A 15,535-nucleotide genomic window follows, 5' to 3' on the forward strand; every position below is an offset into this window, starting at 1 on the left:
GGCAGTGGCTGCAGGCGGTGCGATTCAGCATCATTGGACGTTCCCTTTCAATTGGTGTGGCATTTTGATTTCAAACGTGATGCAAAGAAAGAGCACACGTTTTTCGTTAAAAGTTAATCATTACAATTTGTCGTTTTTTTTTATTACTTTGAAGAATTTTTTTATTTGAAAATGTCAAGGTCAAAACTGTGTAAAAAGCCTTGACCTGCTATAGCCTTGTGCTTAGTCCTTCTTTATTCCGATCTAATATATATATATGTTTTATTGTCATATAAATTAGATAAGTGCAGTGAAATGTGTTGTTTTACATGGTCAGCCATAGTAGTAAGGTGCCCCTGGAGCAAATCAGGGTTAGGTGCCTTGCTCAAGGACACATCGACAGACTTTTATCTAAGTCGCTTCACAATGTCTATGGGTGGATTATTGAATGACCCTGGCATATAGGCCATAATGATTAAGGATCCCAAACCTCTCAGACTGAACCTTTTAGCCCTACAATAGATGATGTATTAGTAATGAATGGTTAAAAAGCCTATAGCCTATGTATTTCAGTGCTATCTTCGCGGATTTGAAACCTTTCCGACCTGACATCATGGACCTAGTCGAATACATCATTTGTTCATTTATTTCTGCAAATATAAACCTATATTTTTTTTGTTCATTTGCATTAGGTAAATTGTGTCCGATTCATGGAAACTTTGGCTACTATACCTGCATTGTAACATTTTATTTAAACAAAATAAATAATTGCAAGTGTTTTGCCTTATTTTAATAATTTCAGTTGAGTTTTCATGGGAGTTTATCAATAAATTGGTGGTATTGTCACTCATACTCTGTTGCTAAGGAGTTATGTATTAGATTTGTACATTTCATAATAAAGCAGCTGTCAAATAACTTGGTCCAGGAGAGCAGGTGACAGACATTATATAATATGGGCTGATGGTTTATCACACACACACACACACACACACACACACACACACACACACACACACACACACACACACACACACACACACACACACACACACACACACACACACACACACACACACACACACACACACACACACACACTGGTTCAATTGATATTTATTTAGCTCTTTCTAGCCTGAGGTAGGAAGGTGTAGGCTGCTATGCTGGCCTGGAACAAAGACTTTCACCTCTCTAAAACCGGAATGGTTTTGGTAAACACTGCTTTTAAGATAAAATATTTTTGTCGACTACTAGTTTTGAGTGGAGGCTGAGTGAGTGCCACTATCAAGTCACGCTCAATCTCAGAGTTTTTAAAACGTAGGCCTAATATTATATTTGGAGCAATATTTTCCCTGCCATGGGAAAACAAGGGATACTGTTGTAGCCTACTCAGTCTGCTACGCCCTCTGTTGGCAGAAAAAAAAGTATTTCCACTTTTCTCCAATTTGGCAAGGAACGCCCACCAGGAACGCCCACCAGGAAGGCCCACAGAGACAGTCTGCAGTCACACATTTTCTCTTTTCGCGCGCTAATCTCATCAGTTACTAATCCAAACTAGTAACGTCGATGTGGCTGGCTAGCTAGATGTAAATATTGACAAATTGGAAATTTACCACACATGTTATGGAGACAAGTTGTTTCTCTGATATTGACAATGAGTCGGCGTCAATTGTTGGTGATTCTGAAGGAGAAGAAGAAAAAAATCTTTACCTCGACAGGTTTGGACACTTTTAGTTAGGTAGCAAAATTAGCTACCGACACTTTTAGCTAGCTAACGTTAGTTGGTTAACTTCTAGCAAACCCCAGTTCTCGCTACTTACCATAGCCACAAAGTCAAAATTGGCAACATAAAAATGAATTAAAATAAAATAGTTTTTTGCACGTTAACAGTATGGTTAGGTTTGAAGTCAGATTTTAAGAAAATAAATAGGCGGGATTTAGCCATAAATATGCTTTTGTGGCTGTGTTAACTAGTGACGACCCAGTTCTCCAGCCGAATTCACACTTTTCGTGGATGAAATAGCTGACTAAAGTATTTTTATGAAATGTTTTCTCTTGTGCCAAAGTGAAAAGCTGTGCGACTGCTAGGTCGGCTATGGCTGGTTAACAGCTAGCTAACATTAATTACTTTCTTCCTGTTGTTTTTACAGATTGATGCTTGCAGATTTGCTAGACTCGCCATACTCCCATAATTTCTCCACACCACACACCATCAATGGCTGTACAGACGGTAGGTTGTCTCTTCCATCAAGGCCTCAGACTGCCATATCTTTGATACCGCTCACCGTTTCTATTGTAATATAATCGTTTCTGATGTGATACCATGTCTGTCCGCTAGGGTTTTCTCCTCAGATAGCGACGTTGACTTGTAGACGTTTGGATGGCTTGGACCAAGTGCGCCTCACACCTGAAAAGGTAGCTTGTGCAACAGTAGCTCTCAAACCCCTTTTTACTCCTTAGGTTGGGTTTTCAGAGGAGACATTCGCCCACGGTTGGCTCCATGTGAACTACAATTCCCGATGCAGTGTTTTTAACGTTTAGAAAGGTCAATCATCACTTTCAAACAGGTTTTTGAAACATATGGTGATATGCCCCCTCTTTCATATCAGCGAGAAATAATCTTTAAAGTAAAAAATATACACTTAGAGTAGCAGTTTTTCACAGTACCACAAGCTGTGTGTGCCTCCAGTTGACGAACTGCACTTCCTCCTCAGTTAGCTTATTACACAGGTGTTCGGAGTACACTAGACAGCTAATTAGCACAGATGTCTTCCGTCTGTCTGCCGTAAAGAAGCGATATAACATGAAGAGAACCCTAACCCTGTATAAAAATGTGTTGTAATTTGAACCTTTTGTTTTTTTGGAAAATAATTTTTCTCGCTGATATTAAAAGATACATTCATTATGTTTCCCCCACCCCCCCCAAAAGAAACGTATCGCGAGCGATGCGTTTTAACGTTCAGAACGAGCGTCTGGGATCTTAACAAAACTCCTCTAACCAGAAGATACTATCGTTAATAGGCACTAAAGCAGTTAGTGTCTGTAACCACGTTTCCATGCACAGTTTTTATGTGAGTAAAGTCACACCTTATTTAAAAAATAAACTTGACAGATGTGATGGAAACAGGAATTTTCGGTACAATTTTATAAATGGCAACAGATAATTTGTTAGTTCAACATTGGAACTTTTTGAGTCAGCAAAAAAAAATGTATGTGGGAATTGGAAGTGGAAACGCCTTTATGCACAAATATTGATATAAGAACCATCATATCGAAGTAAACTTCGAGTCACGCGATGATATGGTGTGTGGTCCTCCCACTGCGACTCGGGAAAGCACGCAGTTTATTAGGCTACAAACCGCTGCGCCACTCCAATGCACTGTATCTCAGTGCTTGAGGCGTCACTACAGACACCCTGGTTCGAGTCCAGGCTGTATCTGGTGACATGATGATCGATGCTTGGCTGCCGATTGACAAATAAAAAGAATCTTGCTCTTTTCTCCATGATAATCTCATCATGTAGGCTATACCCTCACAGTATCTGTGAGCTGTTGGCTAGAGCTCAAGTGCCAGTACAAGAGAGGGCACATTTGCTATATAACTCTCATTATTTTGGTAACAAAAATCATTAGTAGAGTGTAAAATGCGATGGGAACCCATTTAACGTGTATTTTTAATTCGGTACATGGGAATTTAACAATACGTCATAATGCGCAGACTTTTATCCGCAACAAGTCAATTTGATGAAAACATCTCTGGGGGAAAATGTAGCATATTTCATTTATGCAAATTCTAGAATATTCGCATGAAAGTCTGTCACCAATTGGATGGAAACCTAGGAAGCGATTGGGCTAGTGCAGCAGTAGTGGTTTACACAAAATAATGTTCTACCTTACATCTTTTTTTGTCTGATTATTTGTCGGATTCGAATGTGTTTTGAAAATGTTTTCCTTCTGCAGATCCAATCCCCATTTTTGTCAAGGTGTGTATAATCCATTTAGCTATATCATATTAAGTTTTAGTTATCAGTGCATGTTTATGGTTAACTGTGTAACGTTATACTTATTTAATGAGGAAATACCATTCTACTTACTTCCCCGTTGATTACTTACTAATTTCCTCCCTTTTCAACGCTAGGAGTTCTGGGATTCCAGATGACGAGAAGGGAATGGACAGTATTATCGCTCAAGGACATGATGGAGGTGTGTGTGTGTGTGTATGTGTGTGTGTGTGTGTGTGTGTGTGTGTGTGTGTGTGTGTGTGTGTGTGTGTGTGTGTGTGTGTGTGTGTGTGTGTGTGTGTGTGTGTGAGAGTGTGAGTGTTCAAGGCTGCAGTGCTAGCTGGCATTTGCACAGATTACATTCTGAATGTGTGCCTGCCCTATCTAGTCCTACTGAAGACTTAATTTATGGTAGTTTATCACCAGTTGTAGAATGAAGCAACTGCATTTGGTGGCACTTACAGTATCAATCAATCAAATGTATTTATAAAGCCCTTCTTACATCAGCTGATGTCACAAAATGCTGTACAGAAACCCAGTCTAAAATCCCAAACAGCAAGCAATGCAGGTGTAGAAGCACCAGTCAAAAGTTTGGACACACTCATTCAAGGGTTTTTCTTTATTTTTACTATTTTCTACATTGTAGAATAATAGTGAAGACATCAAAACTATGAAATAACACATATGGAATCATGTAGTAACCAGAAAAGTGTTAAACAAATCAAAATATATGTTATATTTGAGATTATTCAAAGTAGCCACCTTTTGCCTTGATGACAGCTTTGCACACTGAAAAACCCTGGAATGAGTAGGTGTGTCCAAAACGTTTGACTGGTACTCTAACCCAATGTGGGCATCCCAAATTGTACCTTATTTCCTATGTAGTACACTCACTTTAACAAAAGGGCCCATAGTGCTCAGTGTGCACTATATAGGAAATAGGAATCCGTTTGGGATGCAAGCCAATGCAGCGTGTCATGTAGAAGCTCCTGTACACATGCAAGCTGAGGAACAATATAGCTTATATAACTATTATCACTCCTAATGTTTCTAGGATATTATCTTGCTCAATATTTATTTGATAGCATAACGGGTAAATAATATAATTTTTCTTCACCATCATTGCTCGTCTGACACTTTCCAGAGACTCAATCAAAACGGTGTATTTGCTTCCACATGGTGGTGCTATTTGGTAAATCAGTATGTGCAAACTACACTGAACAAAAATATAAACACTACAAAGTGTTGGTACTATGCTTCATAAGATGAAATAAAAGATTCCCAAAATGTTCTATAGGCACGAAAGGGTTATATTTCAAAAATGTTGTTCACACATTTTTTTTTTACATCCCTCTTTGTGAGCATTTATCATTTGCCAAGATAATCCATCCACCTGACAGATGTGGCATATCACGAAGCTGATTAAACATCATGCTCATTACACAGGTGCACCTTGTGCTGGGGACAATGAAAGGCCATTCCAAAATGTGCAGTTTTGTCACGGAACACAATGCCACAGATGTCTCAAGTTGTGAGGGAATGTGCAATTGGCATGCTGACTGCAGGAATGTCCACTAGAGCTGTTGCCAGAGAATTTAATGTTCATTTCTCTACCGTAAGCGGCCTCCAACGTTGTTTTAGAGAATTTGGCAGTGCGTCCAACCGGCCTCACAACCGCAGACCACGTGTATGGCATCGTGTGGGAGAGCGGTTTGCTGATGTCACCGTTGTGAACACAGTGCCCCATGGTGGCGGTGGGGTTATGGTATGGGCAGGCATAAGCTACGGACAACTAACACAATTGCATTTTATATAAGGCAATTTGAATGCAGAGAGATACCGTGATGAGATCCTGAGGCCTATTGTCGTGCCTTTCATCCGCTGCCAACACCTCACGTTTCAGCATGATAATGCACGGCCCCATGTGGCATGTATCTGTACACAATTCCTGGAAGCTGAAAATTTCCCAGTTCTTCCATGGCCTACATACTCACTAGACATGTCACCCATTGTGCATGTTTGGAATGCTCTGGATCAACCGGTACGACAGCGTGTTCCAGTTTTCGACAATATCCAGCAACTTCACACAGCTATTATAGAGGAGTGGGACAACATTCCACAAGCCACAATCAACAGCCTGATCAACTCTATGTGAAGGAGATGTGTCACGCTGCATGAGGCAAATGGTGGTCACACCAGATACAGACTGGTTTTCTGATCCATGCCCCTTACCTTTTTTAAGGTATCTGTGACCAACATATGCATATCTGTATTCCCAGTCATGTGAAATCCATAGATTAGGACCTAATGCATTTATTTCAATTGACTGATTTTCTTATTTGAACTGTAACTTGTTGCGTTTTTATATTTTTGTTCAGTATATAATGACAGAAAAATGATCAAAATCTACTATCATTTATTTCTGCCAGTATACTATTTTTCCTCTGTATGATACACCACAGATTAATACTATAAGGCTAACAACACCTATTTAGCTGCATATGTTTTATTTTTTTCTTAATGCTTTTTACAGAAGACAGTGAGGGGATGATAGAAGAGGATCCCTCTGAGGGGTCAGTGTCAGAGAGTCCCTCACAGCACGTTGGGAGTGGTACCTCTACCAGACGTTTGAAGAGAGCAGCGACGGTAGCTAAGACACAGGTAGATAACAGTAGTTAAGACCTCTTCACACAGGGAGGGTACACAGCGGACCCTTGGACATAATCCCCAAAAAATGTTCCCCAGGGTGGCGGTGGTTGTGACCTCTCACAGAAGGAGATAGGTGCAGAGCCCAAGAGACAGACCAGGCTGACTGACAGTCAGACACAGGGGAGTAGACAGACCAGACCAATGGAAGAAATCAGACCAACCAGGCAGAACGGAGGGACCAGACAGAATGACAACCAGGCACAGGAGAACAAACAGGTAAAGGGAGTGAACATCCTGAACACTTTTGCGTAAAAACAGTGTGAGGGTAGATAAGAGTGCCAGTCTGTTTGTGATGTCATGTCAAAGAGTGACAAGGAGATGGTGTGACAGCACAAACAGACTGGCACTCTGTCTAGTGAAAGGGTGCTTGAAGTCAACAGTAAACAAAGACTTCAATTGCAATTACATTAAGTGATTGCTGGTCCCCTGTTTTCAGGCCAGACAGAGCAGGGGCAACGACAGACAGAATCAGGAGACCAGTATACAGTTAAAGGGAACACTATAGAGATCCTATTCAATTAGGATTGAATTCTGTGGGAAACATGCTCAACTCTCCACTTCCATAAAAAACAGTGAAAGGGTGCTTGAAGTCAACAGTGAACAAACAAAGATTTCAATAGCCATTACATCAAGTGATTGCTGGTCCACTTTTTTAATTGTTAGGAGAACAGACAGACCAGGCAGACTGACAGCCAGAAGCAGGTGACCAGCGGACCAACCAGACAGACTGACAGCCAGAAGCAGGTGACCAGCGGACCGACCAGGCAGACTGACAGCCAGAAGCAGGTGACCAGCGGACCGACCAGGCAGACTGACAGCCAGAAGCAGGTGACCAGCGGACCGACCAGGCAGACTGACAGCCAGAAGCAGGTGACCAGCGGACCGACCAGACAGACTGACAGCCAGAAGCAGGTGACCAGCGGACCGACCAGGCAGACTGACAGCCAGAAGCAGGTGACTAGCGGACCAACCAGACAGACCAGGCAGACTGACAGCCAGAAGCAGGTGACCAGCGGACCGACCAGGCAGACTGACAGCCAGAAGCAGGTGACCAGCGGACCGACCAGGCAGACTGACAGCCAGAAGCAGGAAAATGGAGGTAATAGTTCCACCAGCAACAAGCCAGGGACACTGAGAGGTAGGCATAGGATAATATTCACATGTATCTGAGTGTCACATGGATTGAATGTTGTATTGAGACAATTCAAACAAGGAAACAGTAAACATGCCTTCCAACACGGATGATGCAGCACCCCTCTTGGGCCAATCAGTGTAATTTTGTAAATGCCGGATCTCTATGGCAAGACGCATCATTCACTCAAGTGTCCTGAAAATCAGGCCAGTGGTGTCTGAAATATCTCGTGGGTTAGCTAGACTCCTATCCCTGAGCATGTGTGCTAAATTTCATCATTCTGAGTCTTAACGGGTCAAGAGATATAAACATGTGTCTGTTAAGGCGCCACCATGTGGTTGATATGAATATTCTTGCATATTTTGAGTCTTGACAGTGTTTGTAATGTGTACCATATTTTGTTACAATACAAATTTCCTTGAGGACGCAAAGTATTGGCCAAAATGTGGGATTGTTAAATAGGTGAGAGATTTAAAAAAGTGCAGATCGGTCATTCGGTGCCAGAATCAATAATAAATGTTTTAAAAGAAGTATGCACAGTGTTCAGAAACAGCCTAAAACCCCAAATAGCATGCAACGCAGGTGTAGAAGCACGGTGGCTTGGAAAAACTCCCTAGAAAGGTGGGAACCTAGGAAGAAACCTAGAGAGGAACCAGGCTCTGAGGGGTGGCCAGTCCCCTTCTAGCTGTGCCAAGTGGAGATTATACGAGTACATTGCCATTAAGGTCAGATCGTTCTTCAAGATGTTCAAATGTTCATAGATGACCAGCAGGGTCAAATAATAATCACAGTGGTTATAGAGGGTGCAACAGGTCAGTACCTCAGGAGTAAATGTCAGTTGGCTTTTCATAGCCGAGCATTCAGAGGTCAAGAAAGCAGGTGCGGTAGAGAGAGGAAGAGAGAGGGTCGAAACAGGAGGTCCGGGACAAGGTAGCACGTCTGGTGAGCAAGACAGGGTTCCATTGCCGCAGGCAGAACAGTAATAACTGGATCAGCAGCACGACCAGGTGGACTGGGGACGGGGACAGCCAGGAGTCATCAGGCGAGGTAGTCCTGAGGCATGTTCTTGGGCCTCAGGTCCTCCGGGAGGGAGAGGGAGGGAGCGACCAAATTTATCCCGGACAGGGCCAACCAGGCAGCATATAACCCCACTCTGAGACTGGGCCAAGTATAGCCCATGAAGATCTCCCCCATCGCACAAGCCTGGGTGGGCGCAAAACCGGACAGGAAGATCACGTCAGTCACTCAACCTACTCATGTCGAGTTTAGAGAAAAAAGCCTGACACGACGTGATGCACCCCTCATAGGGACGGCATGGGAGCGCGATGGGGTCAGAGGTAGAGAATCCCAGTGGAGAGAGGGAAGCCAGCCAGGCAGAGACTGTAAGGATGGTTCGTCACTCCAGTGGATTGCCGTTCACCTTTGCACCGCTGGGCCAGACTACACTCAATCATAGGACCTACTGAAGAGATGAGTCTTCAGTAAAGACTTAAAGGTTGAGACCGAGTCTGCGTCTCTCACATGGATTGGCAGACCATTCCATAAAAATGTAGCTCTATAGGAGAAAGCCCTGCCTCCAGCTGTTTACTTAGAAATTCTAGGAACAATAAAGAGGCCTGCGTCTTGTGACCGTAGCATACGTGTAGGTATGTACGGCAGGACCAAATCGGAGAGATGGGTAGGAGCAAGCCCATGTAATGCTTTGTAGGTTAGCAGTAAATCCTTGAAATCAGCCCTAGCCTTAACAGGAAGCCAGTGTACTGTAGAGAGGCTAGCACTGGAGTATTATGATCACATTTTTGGGTTGTAGTCAAGATTCTAGGAGCCGTGTTTATCACTAACCGAAGTTTATTTAGTGCTTTATCCGGGTAGCCGGAGAGTAGAGCAATGCAGTAGTCTAATCTAGAAGTGACAAAAGCATTGGATTAGCTTTTCGGCATCATTTTTGGACCAAGATTTTCAGATTTGTGCAACGTTACGAAGATGGAAAAACAGCGGCTCTTGAAATATTTTTGATATGTTCGTCAAAAGAGAGATCAGGGTTCAGGGTAACGCGGAGGTCCTTCACAGTTATATTTTAGACGACTGTACAACCAGGGTGGGAAATTAAAATGAGTGGATTCAGCTATTTCAGCCACACCCGTTGCTGACAGGTGTATAATATCGAGCACACAGACATGCAATCTCCATGGACAAACATTGGCAGTAGAATGGCCTTATTGAAGAGCTCAGCGACTTTCAACGTGGCACTGTCATAGGATGTGTGTTGTTCGCATAGCAGTGAAATGAACTTGTCGGTTTTTCACAAAATGTAAAATGGCGGACCTTATGGGTCCCTGAAGCAAATGTGTTTCTTGTGAGGAGAGGGACCTATGTACCTTTAGGTCAAAAGGGCGTGACCGTTCAAAGTTTGCATTTTCAGTCTCTTAATATGGCGCCACCATTTGGCCAGTCAGAGGTGGCAGGTAGCTTAGTGGTTAGAGTGTTGGACTTGTAACCGAGAGGTTGCAAGATCGAATCCCTGTAGCTGACGAGGTAAAAATCTGTCGTTGTGCCCCTGAACAAGGCAGTAAACCCACTGTTCCTAGGCCGTCATTGAAAGTAAGAATTTGTTCTTAACCAACTTGCCTAGTTAAATAAAATCTGTGTACTTTTGTAAATGCCTGATCTCTATGGCAAGACGCATCATTTACTCAAGTTTTGTCATAATCTGGCTAGTGCTGTCTGAGAGAGTGCATGTGACTAAAGTAGGAACGGACAGAGACAGATTGTATGAAGAGGATGTAATATGCATGAAGGGGATAACAGATTCATGGTTGGATGGCTGGATGACTGGATGTATGAATAATGTGCCTGTTTGGTGAAGTTCTTGAGATGAGCACTAGGTGGAGTCAGTATAGCGGCAATCAATCCACTTGTTTTCTGGGCCTGACCAGATATACAGTAAGCCTGTCTTCTGGGCCTAACCAGATATACAGTAAGCCTGTCTTCTGGGCCTAACCAGATATACAGTAAGCCTGTCTTCTGGGCCTAACCAGATATACAGTAAGGCTTTATTGGACTCTTCTGTGATTACCATGGTTCCCAATTGGCACCCTGCCAGGTCAAGGGCCCAGAAGGCTCTGGTCAAAAGTAGTGCACTGTCTGGGAGACACAACAGGGTTCCCAATTGTCAACAAATTTCTGGAATGTCATGGAATTTTTAAGATGTTAATTCCCAACTGGGATGTAATAAATTAATTTCTGCAATTTCAAGGAAAAAAGTGAGGGAATGGAGGCGGGGGCCAAGACACCACACAATGGCACATAACAGAACACGGCCCATAGGAGGTTGCTGGTTGCTGTAGGCATAATGAGGGAAAGTGATTGAGGGGAATGTGTGCCACCATTGATTCCAGTGTATGATAAAACATTCCTTGCCGTGTGTGCATCTGCATCCTACAGCAGTAACATACAATGACCAGTGTTTTCCAGCCCCTAGGCCTGTGTGTTACAAAGACACAGGCATGAACACAAGCCTCCCACTCCCGACAGCTCCCCAGTCCAGCTCCTTACTCCAGTTCCCATGTTTTAGTACATGCTGTACTGGACCTTATTGAAAAGGTTCTGATTGTGTGGATGGCTGAGCATGGCTGTAAGCAGGGCTATAAAACTGCTGTGCAGATAGTAGTGTATACATACATTTACATGTACATTTAATGTATATGTAGCAGTGTTTCCCCTATCTTTGTATAGGCAGGGCGGGCCCCAGCTCCCTTTGATCTTTGTCCCCAATCTAAAATAGTTGGTTTCAATTTAAATGTTTTGGTTAAAGAGGCCTTGGATGTTTATTTGGGGGACTTGGCTGTCTGAGTAGCCTCCACAGTAGGGCCCACCTTGATTATGTCAATAGCTGAGTCTACCTGTACTGTAAGGGTTAGTTAGCTGAGTCTACCTGTACTGTAAGGGTTAGTTAGCTGAGTCTACCTGTACTGTAAGGGTTAGTTAGCTGAGTCTACCTGTACTGTAAGGGTTAGTTTGCTGAGTCTACCTGTACTGTAAGGGTTAGTTAGCTGAGTCTACCTGTACTGTAAGGGTTAGTTAGCTGAGTCTACCTGTACTGTAAGGGTTAGTTAGCTGAGTCTACCTGTACTGTAATGATTAGTTAGCTGAGTCTACCTGTACTGTAAGGGTTAGTTAGCTGAGTCTACCTGTACTGTAAGGGTTAGTTAGCTGAGTCTACCTGTACTGTAAGGGTTAGTTAGCTGAGTCTACCTGTACTTTAAGGGTTAGTTAGCTGCGTCTACCTATACTTTAATGGTTAGAGTTAGGGTTAGCTGAGTCTACCTATACTGTAAGGGTTAGTTAGCTGAGTCTACCTGTACTTTAAGGGTTAGTTAGCTGAGTCTACCTGTACTTTAAGGGTTAGGGTTAGCTGAGTCTACCTATACTTTAAGGGTTAGGGTTAGCTGAGTCTACCTATACTTTAAGGGTTAGAGTTAGCCCCTCTAGTAATTTCATCGGATCTATGGTCTACCTATACTTTCGGGAGACATTTAATGTGATGTAAAAGCTTTTCTTCAACAATTAAAATGAGTTGACTATTTATGTATTGCTCAGTGTACTAAACTAGTTAAATAATCACCTCCTTAGTAAGCGCACATCGTTGAAGAGAAGTTTCAAATTAAATTATGTGTAACGGCCGTCGTGAGAGAGAGTAGACCAAGGTGCAGCGGAGTTAGTTTTCATCATAAATTTAATAACAGAAAGAACACTATATGAAACAAAACAAGAAAACCGACAGCCAAACAGTCCTGTCAGGTGCAAAACACTAACAGAAACAATTACCCACAAAACCCAAAGGAAAAACATGCTCCTTATGTGTGACTCCCAATCAGCAACAACGAGCTTCAGCTGTGCCTGATTGAGAGCCACACACGGCCCAAAACAAAGAAATACAAAAACATAGAAAAAGGAACATAGAACGCCCACCCAATGTAACACCCTGGCCTAACCAAAATAAAGAACAAAAACCCCTCTCTATGGCCAGGGCGTTACAGTACCCCCCCCCCCCAAGGTGCGGACTCGGCCGCAAAACCTGACACTGAAGGGGAGGGTCCGGGTGGGCCTTCTTACGGCGGCGGCTCAGGTGCGGGACGTGGCCTCTGTTCCACCCTTGGCGTCGCCCTCTTAGGTGGCGCACCTGGCCGCGCCGAAGGTCTGGTGGGTGACCCTGGCTGCGCCCGGCTGGCGGGCGGCGATGGCTGCGCCCGGCTGGCGGGCGGCGATGGCTGCGCCCGGCTGGCGGGCGGCGATGGCGGCTCCGGCGGCACTGACCCAGGATTCACCAGGCTGAGGAGATATGAAGGAGGCCCTGGGCGCAGGCACAGGACTCACCAGTCTGGCGGGCGGCTCCGGGCTGGCGGGCGGCTCTGGCGGCTCTGGCCCAGGATTCACCAGGCTGGGGAGACATGAAGGAGGCCTGGCCCTGGGCACAGGACTCACCAGCCTGGGGAGACATGAAAGAGGCCTGGCCCTAGGCGTAGGCACAGGACTCACCAGTCTGGCGGGCGGCTCTGACTGCTCTGGACAGGTGGGTGGCTCTGGCGGCTCCGGACAGGCGGGCGGCTCCGGACAGGCGGGCGGCTCTGGACAGGCGGGCGGCTCCTGACTGGCGAGCGGCTCTGGCGGCTCCTGACTGGCGGGCGGCTCCTGACTGGCGGGTGGCTCTGGCGGCTCCTGACTGGCGGGCGGCTCTTGCGGCTCCTGACTGGCGGGCGGCTCCTGACTGGCGGGCAGCTCTGGCGGCTCCTGACTGGCGGGCAGCTCTGGCGGCTCCGGACTGGCGGGCAGCTCTGGCGGCTCCGGACTGGCGGGCAGCTCTGGCGGCTCCGGACTGGCGGGCAGCTCTGGCGGCTCCGGACTGGCGGGCAGCTCTGGCGGCTCCGGACTGGCGGGCAGCTCTGGCGGCTCTGGAATGGCGGGCAGCTCTGGCGGCTCCGGACTGGCGAGACCCACTGGAGGCCTAGTCCTGGGAGGTGGCACAGGACGGACCAGGATGGGGAGACCCACTGGAGGCCTAGTCCTGGGAGGTGGCACAGGATGGACCAGGATGGGGAGACCCACTGGAGACCTGGTCCGTGGAGCAGGCACAGGACTGACCAGGATGGGGAGATCCACTGGAGGCCTGGTCCGAGGAGGAGGCACAGGATAAACCGGGCTGTGGGGGAGCACTGGAGTTCTGGTACGGACACTCTTTACCCACACTCCAGCCTGAATGCCCACTTTGGCCCGGCACGGGCGGAGAGCAGGCATTGGGCGAACTGGACCCTCCCAGCGCCCTGGAGTCCAGACGCGCTGAGCTGGCACAACCCGTCCTGGCTCGATGCCTGCACTCACATGGCACTTGCGGGGGGGTGGCCTATAGCGCACCGGGCTATGCACGCATACTGGGGACACCGTGCGCTTTACCGCATAACACGGTGTCTGACCAGTACTGCGCTGCCTCCTGTAAGCACGGGGAGTTGGCTCAGGTCTACCACCTGACTCCGCCAATCTCCCCGTGTGCCCCCCCCCCAAAAAAAAATGTATTGGGGCTGCCTCCCGTGTCCGTCGCTCTCCCTCGACAGGTTGTTGCAGTGGTCAAATAATTGATCCCATGTCCAGTCAATCCTGGACTCCAACACCTCCAGCGACCAGGATGCCATGACTTCCCGAGCGCACTGCTTCCTATAGTCCTCCTTGTGCTGCTCCTTCCTCCGCTGCTTGGTCTTCTTGTGGTGGGTAATTCTGTAACGGCCGTCGTGAGAGAGAGTAGACCAAGGTGCAGCGGAGTTAGTGTTCATCATAAATTTAATAACAGAAAGAACACTATATGAAACAAAACAAGAAAACCGACAGCCAAACAGTCCTGTCAGGTGCAAAACACTAACAGAAACAATTACCCACAAAACCCAAAGGAAAAACATGCTCCTTATGTGTGACTCCCAATCAGCAACAACGAGCTTCAGCTGTGCCTGATTGGGAGCCACACACGGCCCAAAACAAAGAAATACAAAAACATAGAAAAAGGAACGTAGAACGCCCACCCAATGTAACACCCTGGCCTAACCAAAATAAAGAACAAAAACCCCTCTCTATGGCCAGGGCGTTACATCATGCTGCCAGATTACAGTAAGCCTGAGGTTTATGAGGTTTATGGTAAATGTTGCACTGAACACAATGTTTTTTCACCGCGTCGCCCTTCCTATGCTCTCCTCAGGTGTGAACCATGGTCAATCCCAGAGCAGGCGGGGCATCACCCGTCTGAATGTCCTCCACCGGAAGAACCGTTACGGGGAGACTCTACTCCACATTGCAGCCATGCAAGGAGACACCCAGCGGATCAGAGACATGCTGTCGCTGAGCCCCGACATCAACATGGCCGACAACGCAGGTAAAACATTAGAGGAGGGTGGTGGGCAGCAATCTGTCACTACAGTTAGTTTCAAATAACTTTATAGATACTCACACACAGTGCCTAAAATTAACACCTGCCAAATGCGGGTAGATTCTGGCATTGGCGGGTAAAATTTGTGAATAAATATAGTCAAGTATGATCACATTTATAGTAAAATAAAGGCTGCAGAAGCTGCTTTCTTAGCTGGTAAATGAATCACACAAAGTCAAAAAACGATGAATCCTATATAGCCTATTCAATTTCACCTCGCGCTGCAACACTGCCTGGCTGGGGGCTGGAC

General features: G+C 45.8%; 1 protein-coding gene across 4 annotated transcripts; it reads left to right on the forward strand.

The window, feature by feature from the left end:
• Nucleotides 1–1,515: 1,515 nt before the first annotated feature.
• LOC123723828 (uncharacterized) lies at nucleotides 1,516–15,364 on the forward strand. 4 transcript variants are annotated; one of them, XM_045695344.1, is made up of 10 exons: nucleotides 1,516–1,694; nucleotides 2,127–2,206; nucleotides 2,315–2,391; nucleotides 3,936–3,958; nucleotides 4,114–4,178; nucleotides 6,510–6,637; nucleotides 6,722–6,901; nucleotides 7,349–7,555; nucleotides 7,640–7,823; nucleotides 15,058–15,364. In XM_045695344.1, the coding sequence occupies exons 1-10, from the start codon at nucleotides 1,600–1,602 to the stop codon at nucleotides 15,288–15,290; spliced, it is 1,272 nt and encodes a 423-aa protein (XP_045551300.1). In that variant the 5' UTR covers nucleotides 1,516–1,599; the 3' UTR covers nucleotides 15,291–15,364. The 4 variants fall into 4 exon arrangements, with proteins under 4 accessions (XP_045551300.1, XP_045551301.1, XP_045551298.1 ...); XM_045695345.1 differs by having other exon boundaries at nucleotides 7,349–7,491; nucleotides 7,669–7,823; XM_045695342.1 differs by having other exon boundaries at nucleotides 7,349–7,823.
• The last annotated feature ends 171 nt before the right edge of the window (nucleotides 15,365–15,535 follow it).

The sequence above is a fragment of the Salmo salar genome, chromosome ssa15 (genome assembly GCF_905237065.1).
Source record: "Salmo salar chromosome ssa15, Ssal_v3.1, whole genome shotgun sequence".
Lineage (NCBI taxonomy): Eukaryota > Metazoa > Chordata > Actinopteri > Salmoniformes > Salmonidae > Salmo > Salmo salar.